Source organism: Chiloscyllium plagiosum, chromosome 22 (genome assembly GCF_004010195.1).
Source record: "Chiloscyllium plagiosum isolate BGI_BamShark_2017 chromosome 22, ASM401019v2, whole genome shotgun sequence".
Lineage (NCBI taxonomy): Eukaryota > Metazoa > Chordata > Chondrichthyes > Orectolobiformes > Hemiscylliidae > Chiloscyllium > Chiloscyllium plagiosum.
In genome coordinates, this window is record NC_057731.1 from 42,429,168 (window position 1) to 42,444,566 (window position 15,399).

At 45.2% G+C, this 15,399-nt stretch overlaps 1 protein-coding gene across 1 annotated transcript in view; it reads right to left on the minus strand.

The window, feature by feature from the left end:
- Positions 1 to 4,651: 4,651 nt before the first annotated feature.
- Positions 4,652 to 15,399, minus strand: part of LOC122561404 (peroxisome proliferator-activated receptor gamma coactivator-related protein 1-like) — a 22,223-nt gene continuing 11,475 nt past the window's right edge. Inside the window, exons 5-15 of the mRNA XM_043713168.1 lie at positions 14,935 to 15,379; positions 14,161 to 14,814; positions 12,912 to 12,968; positions 12,739 to 12,772; positions 12,441 to 12,508; positions 11,362 to 12,175; positions 9,076 to 9,231; positions 8,708 to 8,807; positions 8,291 to 8,412; positions 6,273 to 6,424; positions 4,652 to 4,988 (exon numbers count right to left, since the gene is read on the minus strand). Coding sequence (XP_043569103.1) covers positions 4,885 to 4,988; positions 6,273 to 6,424; positions 8,291 to 8,412; positions 8,708 to 8,807; positions 9,076 to 9,231; positions 11,362 to 12,175; positions 12,441 to 12,508; positions 12,739 to 12,772; positions 12,912 to 12,968; positions 14,161 to 14,814; positions 14,935 to 15,379 — 2,706 coding nt within the window. The 3' untranslated portion in view covers positions 4,652 to 4,884. The remainder of the gene's footprint in view (positions 4,989 to 6,272; positions 6,425 to 8,290; positions 8,413 to 8,707; positions 8,808 to 9,075; positions 9,232 to 11,361; positions 12,176 to 12,440; positions 12,509 to 12,738; positions 12,773 to 12,911; positions 12,969 to 14,160; positions 14,815 to 14,934; positions 15,380 to 15,399) is intronic.

A 15,399-nucleotide genomic window follows, 5' to 3' on the forward strand; every position in this document is an offset into this window, starting at 1 on the left:
CTCCACCCTCTCCTCCCTACCTATCACCTTCATCTCCTCCCCCACTCACCTATTGTACTCTATGCTACTTTCTCCCAACCCCCACCCTCCTCTAGCTTATCTCTCCACGCTTCAGGCTCTCTGCCTTTACTCCTGATGAAGGGCTTTTGCCCGAAACGTCGATTTTGCTGCTCGACGGATGCTGCCTGAATTGCTGTGCTCTTCCAGCACCACTGATCCAGAGCCTGAAGAAAGTGCCTGTGATTAAAACTGCTATTTAGCTTTGAATAGTGTTGTAACCTTTGTTTAAGAGTGTATTTAATTACTGTCCTCTGTATAATTGTGTTAATTTCACTCTTTTATTGTGTTTGCCTTTTATTTCTTGAGTCATACTTAACTTTTTTTTGCATTTAAATAAAGAGATTCTTTTGCCCTGAAACATCTGACTACTGCCTTCTTCAATTCACGTTTCTGAAGTAAGTCCAGTGTCAGAACCAGGTGCTGGGCTGATTCGAACCAACTAAAAATCAGCAAATTACTGATTGCAAACCAGAAACTATGCAGTAGACAGAAGTAGACAGCCCCTGGCTTCGAGGAAAGAGAGCTTGGTTAATTGCTTCATTTCAAAGGTGATTTTCAGCACAGAACGGGGCCCATTAAGAAGTGTAAGGAAATTCTCACATGTGGATGCAAACACAATTTCAGAGACATGCAAGGGGTTGGAGGTTAGGAATCATTCCATCGGAGACATGTCTCATGGAATTCAACAAAGAAGTTTGCAAGAGCTGAGAGTAGTGGGGATCTTATGGCAACATCATCAATTTGGGTATCCATGGCATTATTAAAACTGAACACAACTATGGGATAATCCTGCATTCTTATAAACTCCAATCACTACCTGTCCAACCACCCAATCTTACTGTGATGTAATACAGGTGAATTGGCTATGCTAAATTGCCCATGGTGTTAGGTGTGTTAGTCAGGGGTAAAGATAGGGTAGGGGAATGGGTTTGGGTGGGTTTCTCTTTGGAGGGGCAGTGTGGACTTGTTGGGCCAAAGGGTCTGTTTCCACACTGTAGAGAATCTAATTGAATCTAACCTAATCAATATATAATGATTTCAAATTGGTGGTATGCTGGCTTTGGTCTATGTGCATTAGGATGTTTAATAATTCATTTATTTCTATTTCTGGAGTCCTCATTTAAAACCAGTACGTGCCTGATAATAGATGTCTGGAGCCCTCCTGCAGTGATAAAATGGAGTTTGAATATACTGCAACAGTTTTATAATCAAAGAGAATAAACAGTGAATGGCATTTGCTCGTTTTTGGTTTAAGATAATCAAGAATTAAGTTTTAGTTCAGGAAAATCCCATAGATTGGAAATCCTTTGTATCAGTTCACAGAAATCAAGCTGCTGTCAGATGGAAGTACAGTTCCTTCTAGGGAAAGGATTAGTTCAGAACAGTTAGGAATTAGCTTAGATCAATATAATGGTTTTAGTTTGAAGAGTCCAGACCTGAAGTATTAAGAACCCTGAAGGGGGTTATTTGAAGATAAGAAAGTTTTAGCAGTGTGTCAGTGCCCTCAAAGGCCATCAAGCTGTCAAGACCAGTAACTGAATAAACAGTTAAGTTAAACCTGAGTCTAAAACTACAGGGCATAGGTTTAAGATGAGGGGAAAAGATTTAAAAGGGCAACTTTTTCAGCAGAGGGCAGTGCATGTATGGAATGAGCTGCCAGAGGAAGTGGTGAAGGCTGGTACAATTGCAACATTTAAAAGGCACCTGGATGGGTATATGAATAGGAAGGGTTTAGAGGGATATGGGCCAAATGGGACTAGATTAATTTAGGATATCTGGATAGTCTGGACAAGTTAGACCGAAGAGTCTATTTCCACACTGTATATCTCTATGACCTTATTAAAAGCCTTCTGAAAAATCCAAATACACACTCTCCCTTAATCCCACTAACATCCTCAAAAAGAAATGTAAAAGGTCTGTCAAACATAATTTCCCTTTTATAAATCCACACTGACTCTGCCAAAACAGATCCATTTTTCCCCCAAGTGTCTAGTCACCACAACCCTCTACTACTCTCATACTTTCCTGATGACTAAAGTCAGGCTAACAGCCCAGTAATTCCCAGTTTCCTCTCCTGCTCCTTTAAATTTTTGGATTACAGCCACAAATTCCAATCTCTAGACACTAAACAAAAGTCCATAGAATTTTGCAAGATAAGCACAGAACATCGCTACCACCACATCTCTTAAGAATGTGGCATGTAGATCAGCATCCCAAGAACTTGTCAATTATCAATCCTACTAAATTGACCTGTACCACTTTTTAATTAATATCATTTTAAAGCCATTTTGTAGAACAGAACTTGGGCATTACAGAAAAAATTGTTTCATGAAACTTTTTCATTTTGCATGTCAGTACAATTCACAGAAATTCCAATGTAAAGGGATTTTTTTTTTCTCTTATAGAGGCCAGTATCCCATCACCAAGTCCCCCTTTATTTACCTTTGGAGGATCCTTGACACTGATTCAATTCCCTCAGAGCCAGCTCTGAGTGAACAGAACCTCTGACACACCTGTTTTTTTTAGAACGTCTGACATTTCTATTTTTGTTAACCCCCACACTACTGCCTAACTGCAGTAGTGCTTATTTTTTTCCCTAGCACCCGTGTTGTGTGTATGCAGGTGTGAGACACAGTGAAAGACGCAAGGTGCACAAACCTTTATTCAGTTTCCACCACCAGGAAGGAAACACCCGAATGGACTGTGACAAACAGTGCCCTTCATATCAAAGGGCAATGCTGTGTGATCAAACAGTGAAGGTGGAAAGGGGTTAAATCAAGAGGGATAACATTTATTTATTTGTTTCTTTTTAACCCCCACACTACCGCCTAACTGTGGTAGTGCTTATTTTGTCCCCCAGTACCCATGTTATGTGTGTGTGCCGGTGTGACACAGTGAAAGACACAAGGTGCACGAATCTTTATTCAGTTTCCAGCACCAGGAAGAAAGGAAACACCAGAGCGGCCAGTGACAAGCGATACCCTTCACATCAAAGGGCAATGCTGTGTGATCAGTGAAGTGGAGGGCAGGGGTTAAATGAAAAGGGAAAACCATTTTTTTTTCCTTTTAACCCCCACACTACCACCTAACTGCGGTAGTGCTTATCTTTTCCCTAGCACCTATGATGTGTGTGTGTGCAGGTGTGAGACACGGTGTATGAAATTTCCACTACCAGGGAAGAAAGGAAACACCCGAGTGGCCGGTGACAAGCAGTGCCCTTCACAAAAGGCAATGCTATGTGATCAAACAGTGAAGGGGAGGGCAGGGATTAAATCAAAAGGGAAAACATTTTTATAATTCTTTTGGAAAACACCCAAGTGGCCAGTGCCCTTCACAAAAGTCAATACTGTGTGATAACCCCTGTTTATTTTTTTTTCTTGGTAGTGCTTATATTTTCCGCAGCACCCATGGTGTGTGTGTGCAGGTGTGAGACACAGTGAGAGACACAAGGTGTACGAACTGAATTTCCACCACCAAGAAGATAGGAAAACACCCGAGTGGCCAGTGACAAGCAGTGCCCTACACAAAAGGCAATGCTGTGTGATCATAAATTTTAAACAAGACAGGTTGACTCCGATTGGTCAAGATGTCACCTTGACCAAAGAATCACAATAGCTATCATCTATTTCTTGAATTGAAAAAGTGCAGCATTTGTTATTTCCATTTGCAAAGATTAGGGCCAAGTGTACTCATATCTGTAACCTTTAGTAGACAGAAGTCAGGCTCACAGTAATGAGTCAGCACATGTAATATGTACTTTAAGAGATTGGATTAAGTGAAAACAGTGGCCTGCCATTGTATTATTGTCACCATTGCTAATAACCCAGTGGCCAACGGTTAATGCTCTGAACATACTAGTTCAAATACCATCATGCAACTGATGAAATTTAAATTCAGTTAACAGTTTGGAACTGAAACCTAGACTCAGTAGCAGTGACCTATGAGAAAATCTGCTGTCCTTGACCAGTCTGATCTATAGCATCGTTGTTGATGCTCAACTGCCCTTTGAAATGGCCCAGTGAGCCACACAGTCAAATGACAACTAGGGATGGACAACAAATGGCAACAGTACTGACATCCCATGGAAGAATGTTTTTAAAACTTCATTAACAAACCCCACGATTAAAAAAAGCACAGCAACTCCAATATAAAATGTGCCATGGGTTAGAAAACAAATAGTAACAAATGGTTTATCAGATTGGAGGCATGAAGAGTGGTGCTCCCCAAGGAATGGTATTAGGATTACTACTCTTTCTGGGAAAAGACTAGTGACTCAGACTTGAATATATAAAAAGTACCAAATTTTGTACGTAAGATGAAAAGCTTAAATTGAAGGAGGAGAGGCTGTTTACAGTGGCAGAAAAGCAAATCCTATTTGTGATCTGAGCGAGATGTATTGTGCAGCAATTGTTGGAACTGAAATCTTCTCAGTGGTGGAAGCAGATTAAGTAGCAACACTGTACCTCCCAGTGTTCACCTTTCTCCCCAACTCCCACCCTCTGCCTTCCCTAACACACTCCTTTCCCACACCCACCCAGTCGATCACTCACTTTCCAATCCATCTGATGCTTTGAAATGATCAGCAACAGCATTTAGCAGATATATTTTATTTGATTTTTTAAAAAGATTTCTTTTTATCTCTCCAAAGTGTGAACTGCTTGACGCAGATGGCAAGACACTTCTTGCATTCTGTCAGTCACACAGACACCTAGGGTTTATATATAAATCTCAATCTGATCCAGTAGCAGCATGTAAACAGGAGACACAATGCCCTCAGACTTGCTTCTCCCTTGCACTCCTTCCCCTCCTCCGCTGTCACTGCTGTCACCTCCGAAGACTCCGTTTGGCCTGTTTTAATAAAGTGTCAAAGTCTAAAGAGTCAAACTTGCTTTTGGTTGAATAAGAACTGTAGTCTGCATGACTGGAATCTGAAAGAGAAAGTTTTCTCCAATTAATCTCCGACATATCATTAGATTCACCCTCAGTACAGCAAGCAGTAACTCTGGGTTCCACCAGGAACTTATTAAAGCCGAGGTCCAAACATAGATAAAAGTGCTGAATTCCAGGAGTTGAGAATGACTGCCCTTGACATCAAAAATCACAATTGGAACCCTAGCAGAACTGTATCAATGGGAATAAGGGGAAAACCCTTCACATGGTTTGAATTATACCTAGCACAAAGGAAGACAGTTACGGTTATTGGAGGTCAGTCATCTCAACCTCACAACATCTCTGCAGGAGTTCCTCAGGGCACTGTCCTAGGTCCAACCATCTTCAATTGATTCATCCATGGCCTTCCTTCCATCATAAGGTCAGAAATGGGGATGCTCATATCATTCATAACTGCTCAGATACTGAAAATGTGCGTTCACATACAAACAAGGTCTGGACAACAGTCAGACTCTAGCCAGCAATCAGGCTGAGTGCCAGTTGGCATTCAGCCCACATATGTGCCAAGCATGACCAACTCCACAGGCTGCAAGCAGCTCAAGACGATAGTTCACTACCACCTTCTCCAGGATAAGTGTGGTAATAAATAATAGCTGTTTTGCAGCTTACATCCTAATGGAAAAATAAAATCACCCCAATACAGACAGGAGTAACCCCACAATGTGGACAGCACTGTGCCCCACAACACAGGAACCCATGATCAATACCACCCTCGGACAACCACCTGCATAGAGTTTGCACATTCTTGCCGTGTCTGTGTGGGTTTCCTCTGATTTCCTCCCACAATCCAAAGATGTGCAGGTTAGGGTGGATAGGCCTTGCTAAATTGCCTGCAGTATCCAGGGAAATGTAAGTTTACAGGGTAGGGGAGTTGATCTGGGTGGGATGCTCTCGAGAGGATCAGTGTTGACTTGACAGGCCAAATGGCCTGCTTACATACCGTTGGGAATCTATGGCATGTTATTCACCCTGATACAGGCAGGAGTAACCCCACATTTTTCACCCCAATTACAAGCAGGAATAACTCCCATTTCACCACTAACACAGGTAGGATTAACTCCACATTCACCCATAATTATGAAAAAAATCATGTTTGCAACAGGAGTAATGACCACACACTGATCTCTCCGAGGCCTCTGGTCAATAACACACTTGGGGAAGGAGGTGCATGAATCCACCCTGGTGCTGAGATGATGCTGGATGAGGTTGGGATGGAGGTAAAACTGGAGGCCAAACTCCAATTTGCATTTTCTTGAACTCACCTAGATCTGCATAATTGGTTTTACAAAACTGCCGCCGGCCACCAAAACAGAGGTCAAAGGGCAATTCGTCAGGTTTACGCAACGTCTGTCCATTCTCAATAGCAGCAAATGCATCGCATGTGTAACGGTATGTGACAAAACCATAGTTATCTCTGAAAGGAACATTCTCCAGTTAGAAAATGTTAATAAAATCTCAGCTGAACAGAAATTCTTGATGAGTTGCTAAACACAGATCAAAACATTAGATTGCATGATATTTCAACAAAGTGCAGAAAAAAATGAAACAGTGTCCACTGGGGGCAAGCACACTGGAGATGTGACAGGGTCACACAAAAAAATCCCATTTCACTGAGTCAGGGGAGACAGCAATATAGTGACAATGTCATTGAACATGAATCTAGAACACTAGGCTAATGGGCTGGGACACTGGTTTCAATTCCACCATGGTAATGAAGAAACCTGAATTTAATTTTAAAAATTTGGAAGAAAAAGCTTTTCTAAACCAGAGCTAGAATTGGTACAGCACGAAAATCCAAAAAAGGGACCCCTCATGGTACAGTGGTGGTGTCCTACCCTGGAGAGGTAAATCCCAATTACACTAGAGGTGTGTAATAACATCTCTGAACAGGTTAATTAGAAGATAAAAGCTATTCTGCTGGTGTCCACGTAACTACTGTTGATGATGATAAAAACCACCTGGTTCACAGTTGCCCTTTAGAGAAGGAAATCTGCTATTCTCACCCAGTGTGGCTTATGTATGAATCCAGACCCACAGCAATGCAGTTGACTCAACTACCCCCTGAAATGGCCTGGAGAGCCACTCCATTTAAGCACAATTAGGGATAGGCAATAAATGCCTTTCCAGCCTCTCACATGCCATGGAAGAATTTTTTAAAAATAAAATTCAGTAACAAGCCCCTGGAATGAACGATTTTGACAGCTTGGATGTAAAATGCGCCAAGGTACAGAAAGCCAAAATAGTAACGAATGGCCTATCAGACTGGAGGGGAGAAGAGTGCAGTCAAAAGATGGGAAATAGATTTTTTTATTCACTTGTGGGACATAGGCGCTGCTGCCTGCTAGCATTTTCTGTCTATCCATAGTTGCCCTCGAGGTGATAGCAAACTGAATTGCTGCAGTCCAAGTGCTGCAGGTTGATCCACAATGCCCTCGGGAGGGAATTCCAGGACTATCATACAGCGATATTGAAGGAACAGCAATATACCCCCAATTCATGAGGCGAATGGCTTGGAGGGAAACTTGCATGTGGTGATCTTTCCAAATATCTGCTATCCTTGTCCTTCCAGATGGAAGTGGTCATGGGTTTGGGAAGTGCTGTCGGAGGATCTTTGGTGAATTTCTATGGTGCATCTTATAGATAGTACACACTGCTGCTACTGAGCATCAGTGGTGGAGGGAGTGGATGTTTGTGGATGTTGTGCCAATCAAGTGGGCTGCTTTGTCTTGGATAATGTTCAACTTCTTAAGTGTCACTGGAGCTGCACATGCTCAGGCAAGTGGTGAGTATGCCATCACACCCCTGATTTGTCTTTTAGCTGGATTTGGGGAGTCTAGTGGTGAGTTACTGGCTGAAATAAGAGCCTCTGCTGCTCTTACAGACAGGATACATGCAGCACGACCAGTCAAGTTTCTGGTCAATGGTAATCTCCATGTTGATGATGGGTGATTCAGTGATGGTAACACCATTGGATGTCAAAGAATGGTGGATAGATTGTCGCTTATCGATGAAGATCATTGCCTGGCATTTGAGTGGCGCAAATGTTACTTGCCAATTGTAAGCCCAAGCCTGGATACTGTCACAATCTTGTTGGCAACCTTGGCATGTCCTCAAAAAAAAAGAGTCAGATCATAAAGGCCAACTGATTGGTGCACAAAGGTCTCACAAAAGGTGTTTAAATGTGCACTGGAAAGGGTTCATTACTGCTAGACAGGGAACAGCGAACGTAAAACCATCACCTCGCCACTCCAGAACAATACTCGGCAGATACTGATCTTACCCTTCACTCCTGAAATAAATGTTGCAATCCTCAATTTCTCCAAACACTTCGAATCGCCTCCTCAATTCCTCACGCAACATCCCATTCCGGATTTTCCCAACATAAACAACTCGCCGTTCTTCCTATTTGCAAATAGACCAGAACATAACTTGAATTCCTGTCCTTTGGCTTGGACCCACAGTGATACAATTTATTTACACAAATGGTCATCAGTACCCATCTACTGACGTACAGTGAACAGCAAGGGGGAAGGAAATTGGTGACGATGACTTGGGTCATGGATTCACCCCCTCCCTGGAGAGCTCGAACTCAGGGGTCAGTCTGCCTTCAAATAGAGTGGCGAGCCTGGGGTCAGGGAGCTGGTTTTGCAGACTCTATCTGAGCTGAGATGTCGGAGTAGTAGAATAAACGGCTTACTATAGCAAGTTCCCGTCGCTGATTAATTCTTCGTGAGTGAGCTCTCGAGTACTGACATCTCGGTTCCTCAGGAAACACGTCATAAGTATCTGTGAAATAACTAGAGAAACAGCAACAATTAAATGTGCCCAGACAGTATGAGCAGTAACAAACAGGGCATGACAGTGACCCCCTATTGCCATTCCTAGCTGTCCCAGCACCCAGGGAATCCCCATAGACCCATCCTGGCACCCCGTCATTCCTTACTGATACCCAGCCATGGAAAATAAAAATCATTTTGACCGCTAGGTGTCCCGGCTAAAGATATATCCCCCAGTCAGGAACATCCCATTCTTGCTACCGTCTCCCCAGGCTCAGTGATTTGTTACCTCATATGAACACTGCGTCTTCGCGATGATCTTGATCTGGACCTAGATCCAGAGTCAGATCTTGAATTTGATCTGGAACATGACCTGGAACGTGAGCTCGATCTGGAATCTGATCGTGAACTGTGTCGAGAATGACGGGATCGTCTCCTGCCATATCTGCACCCAAACAGAATGGGGTTATTGGCAAAACATGAGCAAAATCTCTCAGCTTCCCTTGCTGTAACTATCCCTGTTACAAAACAATGTTTAACAGTGCCCAAGCAGAGTTGGCAAAAAAGCCCATAAGCTCCAGCCAATGGTAGTGGAAAGGCAATATTTACAGATTAAAACTAACCTGCTCTAGTAGCTTTATGAAAAGCAAAGCAGACCAGGTTCCCCAGCATAACATTATTCCTGGTTTTACTCTTAAGGTCTAAAAGAATGAGCTGCCGCCCATTAATTGCATTGCCCTGGACACATTTAGTTGAAGTTACTAAGCCTTGCAATTGACCAAAAGTTCTATCACCTCAAGACATTCAGAGCACTTACAACCAATGAAACTGTTTTGAATTGTCAATGGACAATTCACGGAAGCCTACTCACATGCCCCAGAGCATTAACTGGGGCTCTGGATTACAAGCCCCTTGGCACTGCCCATACCCCAATACCTTCCATTGAGTGATGTAATTCTGGCTGTAGAGAGGGCTATAAACTGAAGAGATGGAGGAAGATTTCAGCTGAGGGGAGATTTGGAATTTAAAGCGGAAGACAAGATAGTAGTGTAGAATTGCAATGTAGGTCATGATAACCAGGTGACAGAAAGGGACAGAGTACACAAACATTGCACAATAGCAAACAAGGACAAAGTAGAGGAAAATGATAAAAATGCAGAAACAAGGACCCTTTAGGTGAATACACACAAAGATTTAAAAACAAGATAGATGAAGTTATTGCTCAAATAGAAATACTGAGTGATATGGCAGGTAAGTGACTATAGCTGGGACAATGACATTTTGAAAAAGGCAAGAAAAAAGAAAGGAAAAAGTGGTGGGTTGGTAACTCAATAAAGCCTTGTATGTACGAAATGGGAAAGAGAATTCTGGCCTCCCTTCGACAGGGAGTTCAGAAAAGATTTACAAGTATATTGCCAGGGTTGGAGGGCTTGAGCTATAGGGAGAGGCTGAATAGGCTTGGGTTTGTTTTCTCTGGAGCATCAGGTGGTAAGGGGTGACCTTATTGACATTTATGAAGTCACAAGGGGCGTGGATCGGGTAAATAGACAAGGCCTTTTCCCTCGGATAGAGTCTAGAACTAGAGGGCATAAGTTTAGGTTGAGATAATTCTATTGTCACAAACCGATAGAATTTCACATTCAATTTCTAAGAAATGTGAGCCTGAAACCAGAATCTTAAAAACTTAAATAAAAGGCAATGATAAAGATCTGATGACTTGGTTGGCTAAACTGGAATAGGAAAATAGATTAAAAATTAAGATGGTAGACAAATGGTAACAGACACAAGGAGATATTCCATAATTTTAACTAAAGATCTATTTGATTCAGGAAAAGAGATGGAAAGAAAGTGCAATTCATGGCTAACTAAGGAAGTTAGAAAGGGTATCAAATGGAGAAAAGATGTATAATGCTGCAACCATTATAAAAATAGCCTAGAGACAAGTTGGACCCATTCTCATTGAGTTTAGAATGATGGGTGATCTTATTGAAATATACAACATTTCAGAGGTGGGGTTAATGGGTGGATACTGAGAGGATGTTTCCCCTTGTAATGGAATAGTTTTTCCTAAAAAAAAGTTTTTCATTTAAGCTGGAGACAATCAACAATTCCTTCCTCCAGAGGGCCATTAGCCTGTGGAATTCTCTTTCACAAGCAGCAACAAATACCAAGTTGCTGAGTACATTGAGGCCAGGTTATAGAGATATTTGATCTACAAGGGAGTCAAGGAGATGTGGAAAAGCTGGAATGTGGAGACCACAGATCAGTTATGATCTTTTCAAAGGCAGGAGCAGAATGGCTTATTGCTGTGGTGTAACCTGTACAGCTGATACATGACTTTTACTCCCTTGTATTCTAGGTCCTTTAGAAGTGATGGGTCAACATTCCATTTGACCTCTTGACCATTTTCTCTACCTGCTTACAGCATTTCAATAACCCATCTACCTGGATCACTTTCAATAATTTGAGGGGGTTCAGGCTGGACTTGTCAGTTATAAGGCTGAATTGTATATTTATGGCATATTGAACAGCCTTGCTTTAGCATTCAAACAAAGGGTTTTTATTCAAATCTCACCGTCTCCTTTTCCACGTAGGAGAATGGGACCGGGACCGGGACCGAGAGCGGGACCGGGACCGAGAGCGGGAGCAGGATGTGGAACTCGAGGAGCTAAGATACCGCTGGTGCCTATAGCACGGGGAGGTCCGAGTCCTTCTTGAACAATGGGAAGAATCAAAAGGTTTGCTCCCCTCAGTCTCTCCATTTGGAGCGGGAGCTACAGTTACACAACAGTTTCCCTCTGCAGTGTCGCCTCCAATGTTTCTTTGGTCCACTGCTGATGAGAAGCTCCTACTGGGTTTCTCGCTTCCTGTTCCAGTGGGAAGCATGTTGGAGGACACCTGAACTCCCGGCAATGTCTTCTGGGAATCTGACGTGTTCCTTTCAATACCAGGGCCAGCTCCTCGCTGCTTGTCCCCTGCCCGGGCCTGACGAGTTGGGCTTCGGCGTTGACGATTCAGGGAGGTAATGGGTTTAATGGTAATGTTAGCTTGGCGCTTGATATTCCAGCGGCAAGCAACATCTGGCTTGCCCACAGTCGGTGGATAGATGTTGCATGATGACGACTGGGTGCTGACTCTTGGCAAACAATATATGTGATCCCCAAAGCCATTGGCAGCAGTGAGCGGGGGCTCAACTGAAGACTGCAGGCTTGAACACTTTGTCCGGTTATTCTGTGCCATAGGCTTTGGATCAATCAGCTTCGCAGTCCTAACTGGAGAGCCCTCAAAGCCCTCAGCTGTTTCCTGCAACTTTCGTTTGCCCAGAAAGCTTACTGGTGGTGGTCGTGATTTCCATATCTGATGCGGAGGAGTCGCTGGAGGCGTCAAACCTACAAAGAGATGCAGACGGTCATTGATACCAGCCAATTGCTGAAGACCAGCAGGCACAAGCTCCCAGCAAATTGTCTGTCCAGACCCTGTCACACTCCACCAACCCAAATCATCCTAAAAGAAACATACTACCTCCACCTTGCACCCTCAAACCCGTTCTCAACTCACCCATCCCTACACCAACCCTGTGCACACATCCTCTAACTACCCTACTTACATCCCCCCACAGAAACCTCTACACATATCCCTTCCACTAAGACTCACCTGCTGTACTTGCCAATTCTGCTCCAAATATGTGATCTAATAGTTTCCACTCCTCAGGAACCTCTGACCTGAAAAGAGAAGTCGTTTCAGCCACAGCACAGCAAAGAGCACCCGACCACACTTCTGCCCCAAACCCAGAAATAAAGGACTAAAATGCAGAACGTTCACTCTCCCTTCCATCCTAATCTGGGAGGCATCCTCTGCCACCAGAAGGAAGTCCTGTATCCAATCCCCATGCCAGATACCAAGGAAGGAGACCTTGATGCAGCTCTTGTCCGAGAACAGAAACTGTACTTACCCACTGCTGTTCCCAAGGGGTGATTCCTCTGACACTGGAAAAGAAACAAAAAAGTAATCAGTACGAAACACCAGCCAAACTGGAACGCCAGCTCTGGGCATAGTTCTTAACTGTCATGCACAGACCCAGGTCCACTGCATCTATCCATACATCCAATCTGAAATTTGTCTCACCCTCAGTGACTTCAAACTGTTCCAATAAACTCATCGGGTCGGCCGCCTCAATTCCTGCTGGAAGCGAGGAAAGAAACCATCAGCAACTCAATACAAGAACATGCTCCTCCCCAAAATTCCCATTACCTGCCTCTCCCCAAAATCATCTAACACAGAACCACTGCCTCCTGCCTCTCCAGCACCAACCCGACGGGAAGTAGGAGCCTGTGCCAGTGACAACTACAGGGAGCTCCCCACTCCTCAGATTTCAAACATCAGCTGGAATGTTGAGTTCAGATTGTAACCATGTCTGGCAGCATGCTCTCATGAGCAACATGAAGTTTGTACAGTCAATGAACTGATCTGGGGTAAGTGGGGGAATGAGAGACAGTAGCGCAGTGGTAATGACACTGAGCTAGTAAACCAGAAATCTGGGTAAATGTCACATGAGCGGATGTTCTAATCCCAATGCAGAAGAAATGGAATTCAAATCAGCTAAATATGGGGTATAAAGCTAGGTGCAGTGACAGCAGCTACAAAACCATCTGGTTCTTTGAAATTAAGGAAGTTAATTTGCCGTCCTTATCCTGTCTGGCCCACACATGGGCCTTCATTGCCCTTTAAAATGGCTTAGCAAGCCACTCAGTTCAAAGGCTATTAGGGCTGGACCTCATCATGAATGAATTAAGAACAGTAATCAGTGTAATTAATATACAGAGAAGGGCCTTATCAACATAGTTTTACATTTTGTTCTTAATTCTGCTGACAGAATGTATCAGAAATTAACATTTTACAGAAACTACATCAAGCTGTAACACCAAATCTCAAAATGAGGTGCATTTCTTACATTCATGACCAGTATCCTAGATTTCCAAGGTGAAGGAGTAATTTACCAATCACAATATTTGCGGACCTAAAGTATGAATTTGAGGCATTACAACTGCCTTGAGCACCCCTAGCCTGCCTTATAGATAACCTGCTCCTGATTATTAAATACCCAGATAAAAAAGTGCAAATAAACACCCTGCCCACTAAGCCTTGCCTTGATACTAGTACCTGAAAAGCTTGCCAACATTTACTCTCTTTGTATTAAGAATAATGACTTATAGAGTTTGGCAGAGGCCAGGAAACAACTGCAAACCAGATCAAAATGGAGACCACCTCACTTTCAACCTAAAACAACGCTGACCAGGACCTATTGCCATATATCCTCCTCATTCATTCACAAATGCCATACTTGCCCTCGACGATATGGTTACTGTTTACACACCTTTCAGGTTGACCTTTACTTTGTTCGACACCACTGAGGAGCTCAGTGTGCCCTGATCAACTCCTTCATATGCCTGGGTTGCCGTGGATGATTGAAGTTGCTGCACTGGAGGAGATTCAGAGAGTGGCACTGATGGAGAGGTTATGAGCATAGTCTCCATTGTAGTTCTCTGGACAGATTCAGGCAGCAAGTCATTCTGACAACGTGGAATATCGTCCTCTGAAGCAGCATCATGAGGCCCGATCACAGGCAGCAGTGATGGGCACTCTGAATCTCCTGACATTAGAGTTGATGGTGGAGGAGCTCTCGCAGGTGGGATGAGGGCTTTGTGGACTGATGTAGTCGGGGCTTGCTGAGGCTGTAGGGCCATGATTGAGGTTTTGTTTAGGGGTTTCAAGCTCCCTGGGAGAACTGGAGGTACCACTTTCTGCCTTGTCCTGTTCTGAGTGCCATTTGACAGTTGTTGCGTGAAACTGCATTGGGTGGCTAGGACTGGAGCAGGAGGGGCCGCAGGGAGAGGAACCAAAGCAGAAGGAGCCACAGCGGGTGCAGATAGGGCCTGTGCAGGATGGGCCGCAGGGGCTTCAGGCAGAGTGTGTGCCGCTGGGGCCTGAGGAGGGGGGGCAGGGACCGGACCAGGAAGGGCCAGAGTGGGTGACACCGTGGCCGAAGCAGGAGTAGCCACAATGGCAGGGGCCAGGGAGGGCGCGGCCGGGGCCAGAGCGGGAGGGTCCAGGGAGGGCGCGGCCGGGGCCACAGGAAGGGCCAGAGTGGGTGACACCGTGGCCGAAGCAGGAGTAGCCACAATGGCAGGGGCCAGGGAGGGCGCGGCCGGGGCCAGAGCGGGAGGGTCCAGGGAGGGCGCGGCCGGGGCCAGAGCAGGAGGGGCCAGGGTGGGAGAGGCCGGGGCCAGGGCAGGAGGGGCCGGGGCCTGGGCAGGAGGGGCCTGGGCGGGAGGGGCCGGGGCCTGGGCAGGAGGGGCCGGGGCCTGGGCAGGAGGGGCCGGGGCCTGGGCAGGAGGGGCCGGGGCCTGGGCAGGAGGGGCCGGGGCCTGGGCAGGAGGGGCCGGGGCCTGGGCAGGAGGGGCCGGGGCCTGGGCAGGAGGGGCCGGGGCCTGGGCAGGAGGGGCCGGGGCCTGGGCAGGAGGGGCCGGGGCCTGGGCAGGAGGGGCCGGGGCCTGGGCAGGAGGGGCCGGGGCCTGGGCAGGAGGGGCCGGGGCCTGGGCAGGAGGGGCCGTGG